The 24,285-nt window shown below is 37.2% G+C and overlaps 1 protein-coding gene and 1 long non-coding RNA gene across 2 annotated transcripts in view; both read left to right on the top strand.

Annotated features, from left to right (window-relative positions):
- Window positions 1–15,681, top strand: part of LOC127160875 (complement factor H-related protein 4) — a 44,679-nt gene extending 28,998 nt beyond the window's left edge. Inside the window, exons 4-7 of the mRNA XM_051103521.1 lie at window positions 191–379; window positions 456–623; window positions 15,111–15,308; window positions 15,428–15,681. Of these exons, the coding sequence (XP_050959478.1) occupies window positions 191–379; window positions 456–623; window positions 15,111–15,308; window positions 15,428–15,573 (701 nt within the window). The 3' untranslated portion in view covers window positions 15,574–15,681. The remainder of the gene's footprint in view (window positions 1–190; window positions 380–455; window positions 624–15,110; window positions 15,309–15,427) is intronic.
- On the top strand, window positions 8,212–13,087 carry LOC127160877 (uncharacterized). Its single transcript, XR_007826875.1, has 2 exons — window positions 8,212–9,781; window positions 10,000–13,087. It is a non-coding gene; the product is annotated as an uncharacterized LOC127160877 (long non-coding RNA).
- Window positions 15,682–24,285: the final 8,604 nt, after the last annotated feature.

A 24,285-nucleotide genomic window follows, 5' to 3' on the forward strand; every position in this document is an offset into this window, starting at 1 on the left:
CTGCTTACTACAATGATTACAAATTCAAGATGTTTTATCATTTTGATTTTTTCTTTTCATTTTAGGATACTAAATAAAAATAGTCAGAATTATATGTCTCCTGCAAAAGACAAAGCATTTAAATCTAGTTTCACAGATATTTGATGCTTTGTTTCTTACCATTAGTTCTGCTTAATTATGTCTTGTACAGAAATAACCTGTGAGCTGAAGTCAATCACACCTGAAGTAAAAAACTTCAAGCCACAGAAAAAAAAATTCAAAGCTGGAGAAAGTGTGGAGATCACCTGCTCTGAAAAAGCATGGGTTTTTACAAAAGAAACCAGCAAAACATTTATGTGCCAAGATAACGGGGAGTGGGACCATGAGCCTGTTTGTCAAGGTAAGATTATAGAAAAACACTTCTGGATTTGGTGAATTTATTGCATGTTATTAAAAGCATGTGAATCTTGTTTCAGAGATTACATGTGAATATCCACATGACCAGCATGTGTCTAGATCATCCATCAGTGGGGAAAGTAAATTGGGAGAAAAACAATCTTACAGTTGTGAGGAGGGATATCGTGAAACGGCAGAAAAGGCCACATGTACAAGAGACGGATGGACACCTAACCCACTCTGTACTGGTATGTTCTGCTGTGAAATATTAATATCTTTTTAAATTCAATTATAACAGTTGTCACATTTTGTTCAGTCAGTTGCTACATTTATCAGTGACTACATTTACATGTGCACCAATAATCAGAGTAAAGACTTAATTGCATTATGATGTTTACATGACACAAGCAAAACTCTTCACTCACCATACGTGTCATTTTCATTATTCAGACTTTTCGCTAAGTGTGGTTATTTTTGTTGCCATTATTCACATACCATGAAACGCATGAACTAAAATACAGTCCCAAAAGTGTCTGTCTGCAGACTTACATATGCAATCTTAGTTATCCCTTTACACCAGAGCATACCGCTGCTGGGCATCACTTAGTGGCGAAAAAAAAAAAAAAAAAAAGAAAACAATAATCATAACTCAGCAATGCATCATTTTATAATTTATAAAATATTACAGTACAATAACCATATATCAAAAATATCACACAGCTCAGATAGTCACGTATCATATATCATTTGAAAGGTCTTACAACAAGGGCTTTGGGCCTTGACTAAACTTGAGCGAGATATTGTACATGAAGACTTTTTGAAATTTAACCCTGCTGAAAAACAAACTGCTAAAACCAGCCTACGCTGGTTGACTGGTTTTAGCTGGTTTAAGCTGGAAGTAGCTGGTTTTAGCTGGTCTCCCATCCTGACCAGCTAAGACCAGCCTGGAAGTGGCCAAAACCCCTCTAAAACCAGCCTGCTGACTATCTATGACCAGCTAAGACCAGCCTGGATGAACAATTAAAACCAGCCATCCAGCTTTTCAGGAGGGAAGTCCTGGAAAACCATTGAAAACCTGAAAAGTACTTGCATTTTTAAAAAAGGCAGTATATATGAAATTACACTGTTACACTGGTGTTTTAAAAGGTTCTTGACAGCGATGCCGTAAAAGAACTATTTTTGGTTCCACAAAGAACCATTCAGTCAAAGGTTCTTTTAAAGTACCATCTCCGTCTTACCTTTTTAGAACCTGAAGAACCTTCTTTCGCCACAAAGAACCTTTTGTGAAACAGAAAGGTTCCTCACATGTTAAAGGTTCCTTATGGAACCATTTAAACAAAATAGGATCTTCTGTGGCATTGTGAGGTACCTTTATTTTTAAGAGTGTAGTGTTAATTATTTTTTCAATAAAACTATTTTTTTCATGCAAAATTAACAATGCAGAGCATCTGAAAGAAATCCACAGTCAATTCGGGAGCACACACGATCTTGCAATATTAAACGTGACAATGATACTCCTTGAGGTGAAAAGTGGTCTTGCGATGTCAGTGTAAAGTTGATTTTGTGATAAAACCTTTGATAGTGCTTGCATTATATTGTTCCCCTTCGGGAACTCGAGCTGCATCGATAAACGCTTTGGGAACACCTTCAGTGTAACCACACTCTGAAACATGTGTAATCAGTCCAATAGAGAAGTGAGACGTCACGGGCAGGGTGACGTAGAGACCAGGAAGCTATAAAGCACGTGCAGCGCATGCAGCCAGCAGCTTCTGTCTTTCAGCAAGCATTCGATGTGTGTCACTCTGTTTTTTTGTGCTAGTTTGCACAGCTTTTATTTGAGAGTGTCACTATGCCACAAGCATTCAAAAAAAATTATGAATGTAAGCATGGGAATCAGTTCTCGAGGGAGCTGACTGCCTGCATTGATGTTCTACAGGGCAGGGCACTGGCTTTGGATGTGGGGATCGCACATAGATCTATGGATGTAGTAGAGATGGGCTTTCCTTTTCTCTGTCGTTCTCCCTAGATCTAACGCTCTCTCTCGGGGTCGGAAGCCCGCGCTGCGGTTCTTCCCTCTTTGAGTGAGAGCTCGCGGCGGAGCGGGCTGTGTCGGTTCTCGAGGGAGCTGACTGCCCGCACTCTTGCCGCGTACCCTTCGCTCCCGGAGCTCTTTTCATGAGGGCGCCCTCGTGATTCCCACAGAGCCTGGGGGAAACCCACTTTGCATGATCAAGGTCACGCGGCGCTGCCTACGTGCCTTAGACATGTGGAGAAGCCTTGGTTATGGTCTCAAGGCCCAGTGTTGGGGACTTGTTGTCGTCGCTTATTACTAATGGCAGATGCTTCCCTCACCGGTTGGTGAGCAGTCATGAGTGGCCGCTCAACCCATGGTCTGTGGAGCGGCTGCCATCTCATGTGGTATATCTGTGCCTGGAGATGCTGGCCGGGTTTCATGAGCTGAAACACCCCTCCTGGATCTAAAAGGTCATCATGCTTTCCGGACACCTGCCGTCTAGGACGCCTGAGGGCAGGCCCCTCTGGGGAAGAGCGGTGTACACCTCATCATATGGTGCCCGTCTCTTCTCAGTGCCCTCGGGAGATCGATCTGTTAAACCTGCCACCTACGGTGCTTCAGGGCACAGGGGTCACCAGCGAGCGCATTTCGCAGCATCTGCCCGCGATCAGAGCGGTGCTGGGAGGCTCGCCGCCTCTAAGGAGTTCTCTAGAGCAGCTAGATCAGCTGTTCCCTGCCGGGCATCCATTTCAGGGCAGCGAGCTAGCCTCTCTAGTACACCAGAGGTCAGTCTTGAGAGACTGATTCCCTTAGTAGACCATCTGGCAGCATCTTGGAGGAAGTTTGGTTGGTCTTAAGTGGATTTGCTGCGACTCAGAAGACTTCGCACTATCCTCTCTGGCCTCTCTGACTCACCCAGTTCCTCTTGGACTGGTTGCTTTGGTACAGACCTCGCTGAATCTTTGTCTGTACATTCTTCCCCCGATCACTCTGCTCCCGGGGAAAAGAGCCCTACCTAGACAGTGCTGCCCCTCTGTGATGGTTCCAAGTAACAGCCCACTCTGTGTGGTCTAGGTAACTTCCGCTCCCCCTTCTGGTAGCCTTTCAGGCAGATGGCTATCTGAGGATACCTATGTGTTAGCTTGGGATCACTCCCCTTTTTAGGGTTTTAAGTAGTGGTTGCCCTGAGCTTTGCCCTGAGACAGTGCTATCTCCCCTGCTGGGTCATGAGTAGGTAGCCCACTCTTTGTGGTCTGGGCTTTGCAGAAGGCTTACCGAGAAGTAGTTTACTTCTTCAACTAGGAAGTCTCTATGGTAAACTTTGGGGGCAAAGTGTGTTGCTTGGGTTCTTCCCTGTGGCCTCGCACTCTCACCCCACTCTTTTCACATTCTATGTGACAGAAGCGAGGGCAGGTAGAAACAAGCATCTATTATGCAGTCTACTGATATGCGAACAACATTAATCTCCTCGGAGAAAGATAGCTGCAGCAGCGCTCACTCACAGCGCGGGCTTCTGAGCCCCCCGAGAGAGTGCTAGATCTAGGGAGAAAGGACAGTGAGAGGGCGGACCCGTCTCTAACCTGTTCACCAGATCCATGCTGCGATCCCCATGGCCGCAGTAGCCGCTCTGTCTCGGCAAAGCGTTTTCGGACGCAGCTCGAGTTCCTGAAGGGGAACTGCAGTCAATTCAGGAGCACACAAGATCTTGTGATATTAAACGTGACGATGATACTCCTTGAGGTGAAAAGCGGTCTTGCGATGTCAGTATAAAGTTGATTTTGTGATAAAACCTTTGATAGTGCTTGCATTATATTGTTTTATTGCACATGCTGTTTGTTTAAGCTTCCAATTATGTGCGTTTGGGAACGCATATAAAGTCTGACATGCTTTGTGTTGCATTGTTATCATTTGCAAGCATGCAGCACGTCTCCATCGCAGGAGCTCAATCAACAAACTCTTCCTCTTCATATGCTGTGAGTTTGGGTAGATTACCATTCATTTTGGAAAACAGGGTGTGTTATCTCACTAGATTTGTAAGGTAAATCATTCATAAACCTATGCCCACACAGGAGAATACATCAACATATTTCTAGGTATGCAAATTGTTGTACATTGCGATTTCAAAATAAAACCCTTGTTTTGAGTTTGCATGTGACCAGATATTAAAATTAAATGGATTTAAATTAAATTGAATAACGCTGTAAAGTGAAACATCAACAGGCCATCTACAGTTATTTGTTATAACACATAATGTACTTAAGTTGCTTATGTTCATGTGAAGAGTTCAGATGCAAAACCAGCTAAAAGCCATCTCCGTCAAAAAAGACATAATGATACTGAGTGAATGCTCCTGACACATAGTATATTTCCATCAAATACTTTTACTTCAGACTCACTAAATCCGAGTCTCAGCCCAATCAGAAGTACCAGTACTTATATAGAAACCTATACGAAGTAGCCAGAAAAAAATGCTCATTTTAAAAAAATACGTCAGATGGATTTAGAGGCTTTTGTATCTAAACTCTTCATGTTTTAATTACTTGATTACCGTGTAATTACTTGAATTTGATACGTTATTTGAACCAATTATTATTGCCTTATCATTAGTTTATACAGTGCACAGCATAAATGAGTACACACCCCCTCTAAATCTTAACAAATTTAACAATTACTCTTTACTTAGAAGACATGTTAGGATTCTATGGACATGCACTGTTCCAACAAGCCTGCTTGATCAATTACCAAAGAAGAATGTCAAAATATATGTTGTGTTAACATAAAATTTTGTGTTGCAAAAATGAGTACACCTTCCTTAAAGTTACTAAATAAAACTAAAAAAAAAATTTAGTGTAGGTTTAAGGAAATTTTTGAACAATAGGTAAGTATATTGATTTAAAACCAAAAGGCCACAAATTCACAAATTCAGCCTTATTGCCATTACTGATGGCCCCAAGATGTTCTAAAGGAAGAATTCTGAAAATCTCATTATACCACTGGTCTACTGTTGGGGGCTTGTGCTTAATCCAGACCTCAAGTATACATTTACAAGCCACAAATAATAATATACTAGCCAACTTGACCTGAAGACGTGACAGTCCACTGTCCTCTTTAATTTAATTCTAGGCTTTTTCTTATGTCAAATAAACCTACTAAAATGCTTTTCTACTAAAATCTATAAAAATCTTTTTGCCAATATACATTGGAATCATCTGTAAAGGATACAATAATCTAGGAAGTACATTCATTTTTATCAAATTTATTCTACCTATCCAAGAAATTGGAAGGTCTATCCATCGATTTAGATCATTTTTCACTGTTTTCAGGGCTGGAACAAAATTAAAATTGAACAAATTTTTAAGAATAGGAGAGAAATTAACACCCAAATAGTCAAATCCCTTAGGTGACCACTTGAAGGGAAACATTAGAGATGGACCCGAGTCTCCCCACTTGCCCGATGGCATTGCCTCTGATTTATTAAAATTAATCTTATAGCCTGAAAAATAACTAAAACTATCTATCAGATCAATCAAGGCCGGCACTGACAGTTCCGGCTCAGAAAGAAATAAAAGCATGTCATCAGCATACAGTGAAATGGTATGAATGATGCTACCAATCTGAATTCCCTTAATTTGTTGACTCTGTCTAATAGATACTGCCAAAGGCTCAAGGGCCAGTGCAAATAACAATGGTAATAAAGGACAGCCCTGTCTGGTGCCTCGCGTCAAATCAAATGGAGAAGAACATAAACCATTTGTAAGAACTGCTGCTTGTGGTGCCTTTTATATTATTTCTATCCATCTCACAAAGTTATCCCCTAAACCCACACATCGCAGAACTTCGAATAAATACTTCCACTCTAAGCGGTCGAAAGCTTTTTCAGCATCCATAGAAATGACCATGGCCTTACATTGAGTTACGAAACAATATTGTGCAATGCCCATAAGTCGTCTAATATTCGCAAGTGAATACCTATCACGAATAAACCCAGTTTGATCTGGTGCAATAAGTTGTGGTAAATGTACCTCTAATCTTTTCGCGAATATTGTAGATAGAATTTTAGCATCCACATTGATTAGAGATACAGGGCGATAAGAGGAACAATCCATATAAGGTCTATCTTTTTTTAAAATTAATGAGATATTTGCTTGATACAATGAGGAAGGAAGACACCCTGATTCAAAGGAACGTATATACATATCATGAAGTTGATCAATAATCATGTCCCTACATTCCTTATAAAATTCCGAAATAAAACCATCAGGTCCTGGTGACTTTCCACTTTTAAGGGACCTAATGGCACCTATAACTTCCTGCTTGGAAACACGTTTACACAGTGTGTTTCTGTCTTCTTCCAATAAGAATGGTAGAGGAATGTTCTCCAAAAACTTACTAATTTGAGTACCACAATTTATAACATCAGATGAACTGTTGATAATAGTCCCTCATTGTTTTATTAATAGATTTGGTGGTCACCTGCAAAACACCATTTGAATCTTTGAGGGCTGCAATAACATTAATACTTGGTCTAGGTTTTGCAAGCCTCGCTAACAGACGCCCTGGTTTATTTCCTAATTCATACAGTCTTTGTCTTGCATAAGAGACGGCAGTTTCTGCTTTCTGAGTTAACAACTGATCCAATGCCGACCTAGTGGCTATAAGCTCTCTATGCAACTTATTACTAGGTGAATTTTTAAATTTCCTATCAAGCTCCTCCAATTTTATCTGTAAATTCAGCTTTGTCTGCAAGACTGCATGTTTCTTAGCTGAGGCATAAGAAATTATAGACCCCCTAAGAAAAGCCTTTCCTGTATCCCAAAGGAGGGATGCACTCACATTATCGGCACTATTCGTTTCCAAACTTTTTCTGCCGGGCCCCCTTTTGCAGAATAAAAAAATTCAAGCCCCACCCTTGCATTTACACATAAACACAACTTCAGAAGGATTTATTTGAAACATAATAATTAAAATTCAGTGTGTGACAACTTACTGAAAAAAAAAAACTAAACAAGAAACTAGTCACTTTTAGAGTATAAACATTAAAAGTAAAGCATGCAGCTTTACTATGTACTATTTTTTGTACTATGTAACAGCATTTATTGTTTTTTTAAACAGATTTTCTAATATTTTCTTCTCTTTGTTGTAGTTGTGATCTTTGAAGTAGATTCATCCTCAACTTTACGTTTACCTGGCACTTGTTGTCTTTTCAAAAACTTGTCCATGCTTAGAGCAGAACTACTATGCGTCTTTCATTCATAATTTTACTCGGCTAACGGCAATTCTCATTTCTGATATCAACTGCACCATCTAGTGGTCTTTTATTTTACGACAAAAACCGCTACAACTGATAACAGACAGCTGCAGCGGGTACTGCGAGTCGTCTCGAGGTAATAAAATATGATTAAATTCATATTTTGTGTTAAATTATTTACATATGTGGCAAGTAGCCCTATAATAAGCAAGATAATTTCACAGTGGGCTCTTGTATCACCCTGAAAATGTTTCTTTTTACATAAAAATCTAGGGATGTACCGAAATGAAAATTCTTGGCTAAAACTGAAACTGTTTTGTAATAATTATTTATTATTTTATTAATTAATATAGTCATTTTGTAAGACTTTTTAATTTAACTCAATAATATTAATGATAATAATAATAATAAATATATATATATATATATATATATATATATATATATATATATATATATATATATATATATATATATATATATGTATATATGTATATATATATATATATATATATATGTGTGTATATATATATATATATATATATATATTATTATTCAGTTCTATGAAACAGAATCAGATATAACTTTTTTTCTTTTTGACTAATTATCAAAATAATGTATAGTCCTACAAAGCTGTTATTATCAGAGCATGTGAGCAGAGCATACCGTCACGAGAGGGTAGCGTCATTTTACCAGCGTTGTCCAGTACAGCAGTACTACAGCATGTTACAGCACAGTATGCGTTGCTATTGCAAACTATTGCGTCACACATTGAGTGGTGCGCGCTGAATACTGCCGGACTGCGCAGCAGATATTTTCGGCCGTTATCTTTTTCGAATTTCTGTAAAAATCGGCTGTACACTAGCCTCGCCGCGCCCCCCTTATCATAACACTCATCATAATCTTTCTCGAAATTGTTTGGAGCATAAATTGAGCCGAATACCACATATTCACCATAAAGAGTCCCTGTAACCAAAACAAACCTGCCTTCTGAATCAGATATGACTTCCTCCAACATAAATGGTAAATGTTTATGGATAAGCACTGCTACACCTCTCTTTTTAGATGCAAATGAAGAATAATATGCTTTACCTACCCAATCCCTAACCAATTTTTTATGTTCAGTATCTGATAAGTGTGTTTCTTGGAGCAGCGCTATATGCACCCTCTCCTTCTTTAGAGCTGTTAGAACCTTCTTGCTTTTAATAACATTATTCAACCCTTTCACATTTCAACTCTGAATCTTTAACTTACTCATGAAAAATAAGGATCAAATGAACCTGCTGTATGCTTGACTCAGGTACATAAGTACAATACTGCATATGTATACAAATAATATTAACACATATCTCTCTGACCAACACATACAAAAAAACAAAAAAACAAAACAAACAATACAAATCCCCCCTCAACATAACAAACAAACAATACATCTTAGTATATTTAAGTCACATATTAAAGAGCCGACTGTCTGCATCCAGATGAGGACAGCTTTCATACTATAAAGAAACTCCATTTAAACAACAAAAAAACAAAAAAAAACAAAGAAAATCCTCACCAAACTCCTGCCCCCACCACCAAAACTCTTTCTTGACAATCTTAATGCATCGGTCACAACAAGGGAAAATAATTAACCTAAACAGTTTCCCTGCAATAAACACATCGTTAACATTCACGCCATGACCATAAAGCATTACCTGAGAAGTCAAATGTCCCACAAAGATCATTGTTTAACTCTCCACTCATTCATTGCTGATCGAATTGAAATAGTCTTGAGCCTGCTGTGGAGAGGAAAAAGTCATTGTCCCATTCCCGAAGCAGACTCTCAAAGTAGCCGGGAACAACATATTAAACTTTGTTCCCTGTTGTAAGAGTGCACTGCAAATGTGATTGAATCCACGTCGCTTCTGACGGACAGTTTGCGAGAGATCCTGTTGAATGCTCACTCGACGATCCTCAAACAAAAGCTGCTTCTTGGCAAACAAAAGCTGCTTTAAAACTTTTAAAGACAAGTAATTTCCTGACAGTTAAAAGTGTTTTATAGCCTACTGAAACATACTCAGACTTAATGTTGGCAACAATGGAACCACCTGGGAGAAAACTGCCAGGTGACTTATTTCTTGGCATAAAAGAGAACGTCTCAGGTTACGTATGTATCCTAGTTCCCTGAGAAGGGAACGAGACACTGCGTCCTCTAGGGGTCGCTATGGGGAACGCATCTCCGTGACCCGATGCGTCACTACCGGTGTGACCACAGTATAAAAGGACACTGGTAGAACACAACATTCACTTCTTTATCTGAAGCTTACGTCCGAAGCATGGCGACGAGACTAGAGAACACAGTGTCTCGTTCCCTTCTCAGGGAACCAGGGTTACATACGTTACCTGAGACATTCCTTTTCGAGGAACTCGAACTTCGTCTTCAAGGGGTCACTATGGGGAACAGTTATACCCACGCTGCCATGCTGAGGGGAGTGCATGCCATCATAGAGGCGAGCACTAAGTACCAACTGCCTTAAACTGCCTTAAACTAAAAGCGGGTATGAGAGCGCACCAGTTTCTCACAAGAAATAAGCACTGAATGCGACGATCGCATTCAGCTCCCTCGAGAGCTGAACGCGCAGCTCTTCACCACACACACACACAGCCCGTGAGCCCCGTGTAAGCGGGTATGAGAGCATGCCTGTCTCTCGCAACAAGCAATAAATGCAACAATCTCAATCGGCTCCCTCGAGAGCTGATTTTCGCTTACTCCTCACCATACATGCACAGCCCAAAAGCCGTATGAAAGGTGCGGGTATCAGAGCGTGCTTGCCTCTCGCAAGAGACAAGCAAAGAATAAAACAAGCGCAGTATACTCCCTCGGGAGTAGAAAGCGCTTGCTCTTTACCACGCATTGTCACACGCGAGCTGTCCTTAAAACCTCTGGTGAGGAAACATGCACTCAATTCGAACTTAGTTACAGACAAAAGGTCAGTAAAGATGAAGAAGAGGATGTTGTGTTCTACCGTCTCTACGCACCGGCAGCGACAAGTCGCGCTGGAAGTGACGTCATAGGCTGTCGCCGGCTAATACTGTTGTCATTTTTTATATAGGCTTCAGACACGGGTCACGGAGATGGCGTTCCCCATACCGATCCCTAGAGGACACAGTTCGAGTTCCTCGAAAGGGAACAATGGTACAAGAAAAATACCAAATTATTGTTTTAATTGTGAAAGTATAGCAGAAGTAACACTGACACTCAAAAACAATGGACTTGTGACAAAGCTCCTGAAATAATCAGGTCTTCACTTTAAGTTTTCATTTAGTGATGAGTGAATTTTTGCTAGAAAAAAAGCATGCTAGAATAAGTACCATGCAAGTGTCTCAGAGCCGGCAAAAGCTATGAAAAGAGTGACACTGTCTCACACAGTACAACAAAGCCAGCAGAACTGACATGTAGCCAAAGCACAATAAACTCATTTGAACTCTTCCAAGTCCCATATTTACAAAATATAGACTTCTGGGAATCCATACTCTGGTCTCAAGAGACCAAGTCAATCATTTCAGATCCAAAAGCATCCAAAATGTTCTGGTGTTGCTATAGGAAGAGTACAGTGAAAGGTGCCTGGGACCCACAGTGAAGTTCAATGATACTAAAGCTCTTATATTGAGATGTGTATGAGTGCAAGATGTGTATGAGTGCTGAAGGTCTGATGGAGTTGTGTTTTATCAATGTCGTCATGAATTCACACGCCACTGTGTGATGTAATACAAACACTTGAAACTGAAGATGCTACCCTACCCTCATTCCCTGCATTATTGGGCATTTTTTCAGCATGACAATGAAGATATTCATTCTCCCAAGGTGAAAATCCTTCAGTGGACATGTATTTCACTCAATCTTAATGCTCTTTAGCAGCTGTGGGGGATTCTGTAGAGACAAGCTGAGCAAAACTCCCCATTAAAGACCAGAGCATTTAAGGAGATCATCCTCATTGAGTTAAACAGGACAAGATGTGAAAATTTGTAATGAATTTGTACAATCAGTGCCAAGAAGGATCAGAGCAGTATACCTAAAGTTCCTGGGACATACTAAGTACTAGATTATTATACATTTGCTGAATTAAATCTAAGATGTACTCATTTCTGCACTCCTTCATGTAAACAAAATTGCCTAATTATCATACAAAAAATATTGGCGTATATTTTGTTGTTTTTATTAAGTATATGTGTAACGTGGAGAGGGAGACAAGAGGCGAGCGGGTCCATCTGCGAGCTTTTATTAATGGGACGAGGCAAAGACATGGTCATACAGGCAGGGTCAAAACAACAACAAACAGGAATATCAAAGGCAAGACGTAGGGATAAATCCGAGAAACAGTCCAATGGGCAGGCGGCGAGACAGTCAAAACGGGGAAGCCAGGCGAGAATACAAAACACAGGAACTAGGAACTAGGAACAATGGAAATCACTACAACAATACCAATCACAATACTCCATGCTTGCATGGGGAAAGACCGGGGCTTTTATAGCGCTGCTGATTGGTCACGGGTGCTGACGCAACCAGCGCGATGGATACTGGGAGATGTAGTCCGGGCTGTAATGCAACAGTCAGTGTGTGATAAGGTGAGAGTGACATCTGGTGGTGAGCGGACCGCGGAACACCGACCAGATTCGTAACAATATGTTTAATACATCTCAATTTTGCCATCTTTTCATGAATTAAATTAGTGATCATTAAGAAAATACATATTTTATATTTATTTAGAGGGGGTGTACTCATTTATGCTGTGCACTGTATATAAATATAGTCATACTAAAGCCTGTTTTTCACTTAGGTCTATTGTATTACTAAAAAAAAAAAAAAAAAAAAAAAAAATCAGATTACTCAATTGCCAAAATAATCAGTACATTACTTGATCACCAAAATAAGCATTAGTTACAGCCCTAGATTAGTTAAAATATTTCAAAATACAACTGCATTGTTTTGCTTTTTATAAATAAATGACAAATATTTTGTCATTTAAAAAGCTCTTAAAAATAGTATTATAATATTGTCTCATTCTAGTAAACCAAGAATCTGTGAAGAATCTCATGAGCTAAGTTTATTATCACTCCCCTAGTGTCTACGAGCATGATACAGCTTTATATGTATGATATAGCTTTCATTCTTAAGGTCAATTATATATTCATGAAAAAAATAAAAATAAATAAAATAATAATAATAATAATAAAATAAAATAAATCAGTTTAAATAAGGAAAGCGACAAGTCAAGACACCTTTATTTTTATTAGAGTCATGGCTAGCAACGCCAGACCTACCACTGCATACACAACTGCACTTTGAAAAAGGTTTAGAAGCAATACGAATGGGTGTTTCAGTATATCTCCACCCCATTTATTAAACTTAAGTGAAGTTTCCTTCGAGCACACTTCCATTTTTTTTTTTTTTTTTTTTTTTTTTTTTTTTTTTTTCAGATGTAAAGAAAATTTACTTTTAAATTTGGAATGTTTTCTAGCAAATGAAATTATCTTTTACCTCTCCTTGCTATGGTTTTGGATTTATGAGTTGGATTTATCCAGTTTCCCTTACTATAACACTGCTTGTCCAATACCATATGACAAAAATAATATTGTTATGATATACCACATTGGAAGTTACTGACACAGTTACTTTTAAACACTGGAACACATAAATTCTAAATGCTTCTGAGTAGGTAAATATGTGACCAGTTGTCTCCTTTCTCTAGAGGTAACATGTCCTCTACAGTTGAACACAACAGAAGACTTAAAGATTAAGGGTATTAGAGGTCCTGTCAAACCTGGACACAAGCTAACTTTTTCATGCACTAGAAAAGGGATGAGATTGAATGAAGAAAGAGAAATCACCTGCCAGCCAGATGGAAAATGGAGCGCCCCTGTATGGCCCCTGTAAACTATGGACACAGATTTACTTAGTTGAGTTGTATTAGCAGTGCCTGCAATCATCACTAATACTTATATTGAAGTAGATGCTAAAGTTTGGTACAAAACTTATCAGAACACAAGTCTTTCTTCACTCGAGTCAAGAAGCAATTACCTAGCAACCAACAAGAACAAACTAGCAACATTACAAAACAACCTAGCAAACAGCACCATGGTGACAAGTTTGCACTGGATAAACAACTTAAATTTTCTAGTATTTACATTTATTTTGGATGTAGTTTTATTCTAACATATTACATTATATAATATGTGTTTATCATATAATATTTTATCATATCTTAATTACACGGCTTCATGGAATACTCAATTCTGATTGGTCAGTTACCGCATTCCAAGGTTTGATATTACCAGATAACAACCGGTAAAAACTAACATAGGCTTATCCAGGTAACTGCCTGCAGTTGTTTGCTTACTGGGAACATTTTTTCTTCATGGAAGCTTTGCATTTGGTTGGCTAATAAAATATTAAAACTCAATTCAGTATAATAATGAGTACAGTTATTTAATTAATTATGTTATCCTGGTATCGTGGACTCGCTCTCTTATTGTACAAATGTAGCTGCTGCCATTTTGCGACAACTGTTTTGTGTACACTGTTATGGATTATAAGATAACTAACAAACTGGTAAGATTTTGAAACATTTTCATCTAAAATCAATATCTTTTATTGTCATAATTTATTCATGTGGTGAAATGTTGTGGTATGGTTGCACCGACTCCCTTAAACATCCATCCCCAGATAGCACACATACAACTATAATGTCTGTTAAAGATCACTTGATTTGGAAAGCATCTGCTGTTTATAAACATCTGACAGACGTCTGTAAGATGTAAGTTTTACATACATTCTAAATCATAAACATCTTTTTTTTTTAGTTATATTTTTGGGCTTTTTTTATTTGTGACTTTAATGGACAGGACAGTAGAGAGATGACAGGAAAGTACTGGGCTTATATTTTTATATAGTTATATTTTATATTATAGTTATATAAGTTATTTAATTAGTTATATAAATATTTTTGGGTTTTTAAAGACATCGAATAGACATCTATTTGACATCTAACGTCCTATAGATGTATTGGAGATGAGCAAACACTCTAAAAAATACATCTTGTAGATGTAAATGCAGATGTCAAATAGACGTCTCTGTGATGTATGTGTGCTATCAGGGTCTAGTTTAGACTTGCCGCTTTCTAGCAACTGCTTTCATAACGGAAGCATTGCGTTCAAATTTTTAAACTCAGATCAATGTTTTATTTCTAATGATTTACTTTTGTATCAGGAAGCCGTGTAATGAGTGGGATAATGTACATCCAGCTGCTATTGCAGAAAGAAGCCCTTCAGTCTTATACAAAAGCTGATAAGCCTGTTGGGCTTTATTCTGCGATAACAACCGGCTGGATGTACATTTTCCATTGCATATTACATATTAAATGTCACTTCATCATATTAAGTCTTTTATATTATTAGCAATATGTATTATATATAACATGTTCTGTGCTTTAGGTCAGGACTCAAGGACATGTGGAAGACCACCACATGTAAACAATTCAGATATAACAGACATGGTAAAAAAGGAATACAACACAGGGGAGAAAGTTGAATACAAGTGTTTTAATAAATACATATTGGATATGCGTCACCCCTTCTCCAATTACATGACCTGTGAGCAAGGCAAATGGAGTGGAAATATTAAGTGTTTAAGTAAGTATGAACACACTTCATATGTATATATCATGATGTAATCTTGTAGTTTACATTGTGATGATTAGTTCATGAATGTATATTGTGACACTGACAGTGACATGTTGGGTTTATTTCAGAGCCCTGTACAGTGACTAAGGAGATAATGGATGAAAGAGGTATAGAGTTGGCCTATGCTGATGACCAAAAGATGTTCGCACCACACAATAATCACATCACCTTTAAGTGTCAGAGTGGCAAAGTTTTAAAAAGCAATGCTGCCTAAGACAACAGTGCAATGATGGAGAGATGACTTTGCCTAAGTGTGAGTAACATTGGGAATAGCATCAAAAACAAAAAGAGCAAATAAAAATAAAATGTTTTCCCAATTCAATTTCTATAGTTTGGATTTACTGTAATTAGAACTAAATAAATGTTAAAAGCAACCCTTAAAAATTTTCAGTTGTGTTCAATTTATGCCTGGAAAATTTTAGAGCCATTTGGTATTTAGACTGAATGTTTATTTACAACATGAATTGGTGAAGTAGAAAGCTGTGGAGTTTTGATCAAGTAATTGTGGTATGGAGCTGAGTCCTGTGTGGTGGGGCGGAGAGAAGGGGACTTTGCTTTCAGCTACATTACACAGACTTTAAAGATTCATATCCACTCTTAAGAGTTAATCAATACAGATGAATCAGAGAATCAGAATCAGTGCTTTTCATCAGCACTCATTCATGATTAATACTCAAAAATCTTTGCATAGACTTGTGTTTAATAAGTGAATCAGCCTTTAAATACTAAATATTTGGTAGGTGATTCAGTCGAGACTGTTTATACAGTTTATACTTATGTTATCCTGGTATCACAGACTCGCTCTCTTGTTATACAAATGTAGTTGCTGCCATTTTGCGACGACTGTTTTGTACACTGTTATGAATTATAAGATAACTAACAAACTGGTAAGATTTTGAAACATTTTAGTCTCAAATCAACATCTTTTATTGTCATAATTATTTATGAGGTGAAACGTTGTGGTATGATTGCACCGACTCTCTTACACATCCATCCTCAGATAGTTACGGAGCCCCTTAAGGGACATGGTGGTGAAAAAAATCAGAGTGAGTGAAAAAAAAAATCAGGGTGGGAGGAAAAATATTTTTCAGATTTTTTTGCGTTCTCTCGCAAAACATTTGCGTTCCCTCGCAAAACTTTTGCGTTCTCTGGCAAAACTTTTGCGTTCCCTCGCAAAACTTTTGCGTTCTCTCGCAAAGTTTGTTGCGTTCCCTCGCAAAACATTTGCGTTCCCTCGCAAAACTTTTGCGTTCTCTCGCAAAGTTTGTTGCGTTCCCTCGCAAAACGTTTGCGTTCTCTGGCAAAACTTTTGCGTTCTCTCGCAAAGTTTTTTGCGTTCCCTCGCAAAACTTTTGCGTTCTCTCGCAAAACCGGTTGGGTTCGGACAAACACTTCCTGTTTACTCAGCTCAGTATGTTCACAACGGAGCGGTTAATATAAGTTTTATACTGAACTTGAACTCAAGTGGCCTATTATAGAAATACAGTCATTTAATTGCTTATAGTTTAAGGCACGATTTGGGAAAATCCTAAAACGCTATGTGGATTAATGTACTAAAACAGTGACAGCGGAGGCCCAATTCGGTATTAATAAATGCTATTCATACTAAAAAAAAATTTAATATTAATACCCTTAGCATTACTCTCAATAAAGCAGTCATAAATGCAACTTGCTAATGTCTTTTCTCCCCACAGAAAACCTTTAGGATACAGAAAACGCTTAAGGGAAGCTAATGGACGAATTAAGACGGTATTTGTAGTTACAATGGTTTAATTATAGTAAACATGGTTAATTTGTTTGCTGCTTGTTTAAAAAAAAATAATAATAAAACAAGTTTTTGAAAGGAAAAATAAAACAAATAAGTCACGTAGCCTATTAGTCCCATTTTATTCAGAAATAATACTACCAGCAGGCCTACAGCATGTTATAATACCAACATTATAAACACACATAGCCTATATTTTAGTTCCCCGCACTCCACAGCAAATCCTTTAAATTTAACCGTATTCAGAACAGACCAAAAACCAAAACCAAAATACTATAACTTATTCATTTTTAACGAATAAATATAATATAATGCAGTATATAATAATAGATATAAGCTTATAGGTATAAATAAACTAAAATAAATAATTTAAAGCGAAACTGAAAGTATGGGCTCACGTATGGCTCTCCTTCAGCACAAATCCAAATGTTTCCATATTCGCAATGTATTTGCAGCTAAACCATTAAATTAACCGGGCTTTGTACGTTCCAATATCGACATGAAAAAATCATAGTGAACAAAAATGTGCCGCAGTGGATTGGACCGGTGCTCACGCTGTACGGCACAGACTAATACAGACTATTTAAATTGACTAGTGTAACTTTGTATCTGTTTGGGTGATTCTGTGTATTATTTTAATAATGAACAGGCTGCGAGGCGCCGGCGCGATCAAATAGCTGAAATATAAAAACTGTAAAAATATATATATACAAAATATAAAAGCTGTCTTCCATACAGAAAAATACCCTGTGCCAGTTATTGTTTTTCATGTTTAAAATAGGAGAATGCAATATCCAAACGACTGCAAATGCAACATTTATTATATATAGCAGTTCAACAAAAAGGGTAATATTAAGTGACATTTTAAATGTAGCCTACATTTTAAACACATGATGTTTGTTATATTTAACGAAATAATAATAGTTCCAACGAAATCCGCAACAGAACTGGCGTGTCTCCAAGCAACAGCGGTGTTAATCTGCAGCTTTGAACCATTCGGAGAGTCCGTGATTAATCACCCATTCATAACTACAACCATTTGCTTAGTTATTGAATGAATGAATGAATGACGCGACGCCTTGCTCATTAAGACAGTGACATGCCGCCACCTACTGGAACGTTTGAGAACCACTAGTTTAATGGATTACTTCATTAATTGCCTATTTTTAATAAAACATAAAATGTTGGCTTTTTATATCATTGTCTTCTTATATTAAGCTAAGGTACATTGGATATATTTTTAATAATTCCATATTTGGTCTTTTTTTTATCAACGTCTTCATAAAGCCGCGTTTTCTTTATGGGAGGAAAAGGCTTAACATGCAATTTAGAGCTTTCTGTTCATATTCGGGGTTTGCCTGCTTTCCTACATTTAAAATGTATAACAAACTGTATACCGAGTTCGGCCTTTTATACTCTATTATCCCGTTAAGTTTTCTTTCTGGGGGATACGCTTAACGTGCAATTTAGCGGGTTACGTTTATATACTGAGCTATTCTGGTATATAAGGTGTGTACTGAACTTGGTCCTACAGTGTTTTACATTTTAGAATGTCCCAAAATCGTGCCTTGATGTATTTATATAATAGCCTACTTGAGTCCAAGTTCAGAATCAAACTCTATGAGTCGCTCAATTGCGAACGTGCAATGTAGGAACCAAGCTGTAAAGTTAACAGATAGTGTTTGTCCGAACTCAACTGGTTTTGCGAGAGAACGCATAAGTTTTGCGAGGGAACGCAAAAGTTTTGCGAGGGAACGCAAAAGTTTTGCGACGAAACGCAAAAATCTTTGCGAGAGAACACAAAAGTTTTGCGAGAGAAAGCAAAAGTTTTGCGAGGGAACGCACAGTTTTGCGAGAGAACGCAAAAAAATCTGAAAAATATTTTTCCTCCTACCCTGATTTTTTTCACTCACTCTGATTTTTTTCACCACCATGTCCCTTAAGGGGCTTCGTAGATAGTACACATACAACTGCAAGATGTCTGTTAAAGATCTCTTGATCTGGAAAGCATCTGCTGTGTACAAACATCTGACAGACGTCTGTAAGATGTCAGTTTTACATACATTCTAAATCATAAACATCTTTTTTTTAGTTATATTTTTGGGCTTTTTTAAATTTGTGACTTTAATGGACAGGATAGTAGAGAGATGACAGGAGAGTACTGGGCAGAGAGAGGGGAGCAAGCTCAGTAAAGGACCTTGAAATGGGATTCAAACTCGGGTCGCCACAAGCATAGTTGTGCTATATGTTAGTGCACTAACCACAAGGCTAGTGGCGTTGACCTAAATCATAAACATCTTAAACACATCGAATAGACATCTATTTGACATCTGATAGGAAACGTCCTATAGACATATTGTAGATGAGCAAACACTCTAAAAAAATACGTCTTGCAGATGTAAATGCAGACATCAAATAGACGTCTCTATGGTGTATGTGTGCTATCAGGGTCTAGTTTGAACTCGCCGCTTCCTAGCAACTGCTTTCATAACGTAAGCATTGCGTTCAAATATTTAAACTCAGATCAATGTTTTATGTCTATTTTTTTACTTTTGTGGCAAGAAGCCCTGTAATGAGCAGGATAACGTACATCCAGCTGGTTGCTATGGCAGAATAAAGACCTTCAGTCTTATACAAAAGCTAATAAGCCTGTCTGGCTTTATTCTGCGATAGCAACCAGCTGGATGTACATTATCCCTTACATATTACATATTAAATATCTCTTCAGCATATTAAGTCTTTTATAATATTAGGGGCCAAGCACCAAAGGTGCGATGGCACCTATTGTATCCGTTAGCGTTCTTATTATTATTAGGGGCCAAGCACCGAAGGTGCGATGGCACCTATTGTATCCGTTAGTGTTCTTCTTCTTCTTCTTCTTCTTCCGCTCTGGAAGTCTATGGCAGCCCATAGAACCGATTGCGGGAAAGTTGTGAAATTTGGCACACTGATAGAGGACAGTCCCATTATTGACCATAGTAAGTTTGGAGTCTCTAACTCAAACTCTCTAGCGCCACCACCTGTCCAAAATTTCAATAATTTTATGCTAATAACTTTTGAACCGTAAGGCACAGAATCAAAATTCTTTTTTTATCTGAATCCTTGGCTCATGCCGAGTCGAATGAAGTCCAAATTTCAAAAATCGTAAGGTTTAGTTTTTTTTCTATAAATTTTTGTTCGTAAAATCTACTTTTTCGAACTCGTCCTAGACGGTTTGTCTGATTTTCACCAAAATTGGCTCAGATCATCTTCAGACCATGCTGGCAAAAAGTTATGGAATTCAAGTCGATTAGTCAAACCGTTCTCGAATAACGCGCAAATGAATTCTACGAAAAGCGAGCAAAAATGGTTGTGAGGCTATATCTCCGCAACGGTTTGGCGTATTCAGACCAAACTTGGTGTGTGTCATAACAAGCATGATCTGAGATTACCTGCAGTGTTTCAGCACAGTGCCACCTAGTGGTCAGGAGATATGAAAAATGGGTATTTTTGCTTATAACTTCTGAATACTTAGGCCAAAAATCATGAAACCGGTCTCTTCAGATTCGGTGCATCATGCCGAGTCGAACCATATCCAATTTTCCCATGTCAGCCAATTTGGGTGTCGGCCATATTGAATTTTGTCCAAAAATGCTATATTTTACAAACGCATTGACGTATCGTTACAAAACTCGGTATGTGTCTTCGGCACCATGCCCTGACAGTACTCAAAGAGTTTAAGGGCAGCGCCACCTTGTGGTCAAAAGTTATAAAGAAATTTACAAAAATGCTAGTAACTTCTGCTTACTTTAGCCTATTGTAATGAAACTGATGTCAGTAGATTCCTTGGGTCAAGCCGAGAACATTGATACCCATTATGCCGAAATTAGCCAAACTTCCTGTCCGCCATTTTGATTAATGTACAAAACCTACTTTTTCGAGCTCCTCCTAGACCGTTAGTCTGATCTTCACCAAATTTGACTCATCTTCAGACCATGCTGGCAAAAAGTTATGAATTTCGTGTCGATACACGAAACCGTTTTCGTTTAGCGCATCAACGAATTTGCTGGAAAGATGCCAAACTACATCTGAGGCTGTATCTCTGCAAAGCCTTGACATATTGACACCAAATTTTATATGTGCTATTGTCACCACACCCTGACCACGCCACGTCAATTCGGAAATAGCGCCACCTACTTGTCAGAAGTAATACACTATTCATTAAACATTAATAATGAAATTTCCAAAAATGCTAATAGCTTTTGATTACATTAGCCTATTGTAATGAAACTGGTCTCAAAATATTCCTTGGGTCATGCCAACAACATACATACCAATTATACCATACTTGGCCAAACGTCCTTTCCACCATTTTGATTAATGTACAAAACCTACCAAAGTACCTTCAAGAGATTCTTCTGCTTTTCGACAACAGTGCAATGATGGAGAGATGACTTTGCCTGAGTGTGAGTAACATTGGGAATAGCATAAAAAACAAAAAGAAAATAAAAATAAAAAGTTTTCCCAATTCAATTTCTATATTTTGGATTTACTGTAATTAAAACTAAATAAATGTTAAAAGCAACCCTTAAAATTTTTTTAAATTTGGTGAAGAAGAAAGCTGTCGAGTTTTAATCAAGTAATTGTGGGATGGAGCTGAGTCCTGTTTGGTGGGGCGGAGAGAAGGGGACATTGCTTTCAGCTGCATTACACAGACTTTAAAGATTCATATCCACTCTTAAGAGTTCATCAATACAGAAGAATCAGAGAATCAGAATCAGTGCTTTTCATCAGCACTCATTCATGATTAATATTCAGAAATCTTTGCATGGACTTGTGTTTAATAAGTGAATCAGCCTTTAAACACTAAATATTTGGCAGGTGATTCAGTCAAGACTGTATATACAGTTTATACTTGTTATCCTGGTATCGCTGACTCGCTCTCTTATTATACAAATGTAGTTGCTGCCATTTTGCGACGACTGTTTTGTACACTGTTATGGATTATAAGATAACTAACAAACTGGTAAGATTTTGAAACATTTTAGTCTCAAATCAACATCTTTTATTGTCATAATTATTTATGAGGTGAAACATTGTGGTATGATTGCACCGACTCCTTTAAACATCCATCCCCAGATAGTACACATACAACTGCAAGTTATCTGTTAAAGATCTCTTGATCTGGAAAGCATCTGCTGTGTACAAACATCTGACAAATCATTTTGATCAAATAATTGTGGGATGGAGCTGAGTCCTGTTTGGTGGGGCGGAGAGAAGGGGACATTGCTTTCAGCTACATTAAAGATATACAGACTTTAAAGATTCATATCCACTCTTAAGAGTTCATCAATACAGAATAATCAGAGTATCAGTGTTTTTCATCAGAACTTATTCATGATTAATACTCAAAAAATCTTTGCATATACTTGTGTTTAATAAGTGAATCAGCCTTTAAACACTAAATATTTGGTAGGTGATTCAGAGACTGTTTATACAGTTTATACTTTGTAAACTGCACTAAGGCATCTGTTATGTTTTACCGTTTTTGTGCAAAAAACTTTGCAAACTTTAAGAATAAAGCTTGGCATTGAAACTATTTCAGTGAGTTTGGTTTCTTTTTACTTTCAGCTATTTCCCCCATTTTATTTACACAGATTTGTTTTACTAATTTAAGAGTTTGAACTGACTGCAGTAGATTACCTCTATTAGGCCTATAAGCCAAGGTAAGTAATACTTCTTGCTGTAAAACTGAGTATTTTAGTTTTCAAACTGAAAAGTCAAATTATATCATCTGTAAATTCTGTTTTAGAAAGATACTTGGAATAAATCACTAAATAAATTAATTTGAACTGAACTGAAAAATGTAAAATGTCTACTTAACCCTTAAATGCATACCTTGGGTCTTTAGCAACCTGGGACGTCATTCACTACCCTCTCCCTCCTTCATTTTTTAAAGTTAGACATCAACTTTCTTAGTATTCCTCAATCTATCCATTATAAATAATATAATAAGAAAAAAAAAAATACAATTTAAAAGAATGTCTGTTTTCTGATTCATTTTTTTTATAAAAAGTGTATAGGGTCGCTAGAGACCCAGGGTGTGTAGTAGTATGAGTATATTTTTTCTGTGCAAAAATATTTAAAATATCCAATGACTCAGTTATTCCTCAAGGACACTGTTTAATAGACAATAATGACGTGATGCTCCTAATTATTGCAGGCATAAAACAAAAGAATACGATCAGCAAAAATTGAACTGGTTTAAATTTCTATATTGCAGAACAATTACTGTACGCCATAAAATATAAATGTCACTGACATTTGATGGTGGATGTGGTGAATAAGCTGCCAGCGATCAAACTATTGATTTTGAAGTCACTGAAAATGGTAGTTTTGTGAGAATGGTTGAGATCACAAATATGAGCCAGATGCTGAATGTATTGTGGAAGTGTGCTCTGATGATCATCTGCTCACATTGAACCCTTCTAAGTTTCAAAAGGTAAAAATATACTTTATTTTATTCTTCTGTAATTGTTATTAAAATATTATAAGAGAGGTTTTTTGCTATTGCAGAATACAAGTCAGTTATTTAATTTTGGCTCTTTGAGTTCAAGGCATCTGCAGATGCATTTGAGGCCATTTTTAGACGTAATACTGTAAAATGATAAAAAAAAAAAAAAAAAAAAAAAAAAAAACCCACTCTAAACTGAATGTAAAAAGCTCTGAATATTTTTATTTTCATGAAGTTTCATGAAATCTTTGATCAGTGATTTTATTTTAAATTTGCATCAGTGAGTTCAAAACATTCACAAAACAAACCTTTGAGCTGTAAGACGCTCATTTTCATCCAGTCTGACACATTTCCTTTTTGAAAAGAGGCGGTTCTTGGTTTAGCGGTTTAGTGGCATATGGATCTTCAAACACCACAAGTAAATATGCTTTTTTAAATAACACAAAAGATTTAGTTTCAGGAAAGACATAGCATAGCTTAAGTCAACCATATTTGTAGTAAAAAAAGATCAAAGATATCATGATAATATCATCAAAGATAACGTTTTTTTTTTTTTTTTTTTTTTTTTTATTGTCATAGTTTTCAACATTTGTTAAATAAATAAATAAATAAATAAATAAATCTGCACTAGTGGAAAACCTTAATGTTTAAAAATTTATAGCTGATTT

The sequence above is a fragment of the Labeo rohita genome, unplaced genomic scaffold (assembly GCF_022985175.1).
Source record: "Labeo rohita strain BAU-BD-2019 unplaced genomic scaffold, IGBB_LRoh.1.0 scaffold_486, whole genome shotgun sequence".
NCBI classification, from domain to species: domain Eukaryota; kingdom Metazoa; phylum Chordata; class Actinopteri; order Cypriniformes; family Cyprinidae; genus Labeo; species Labeo rohita.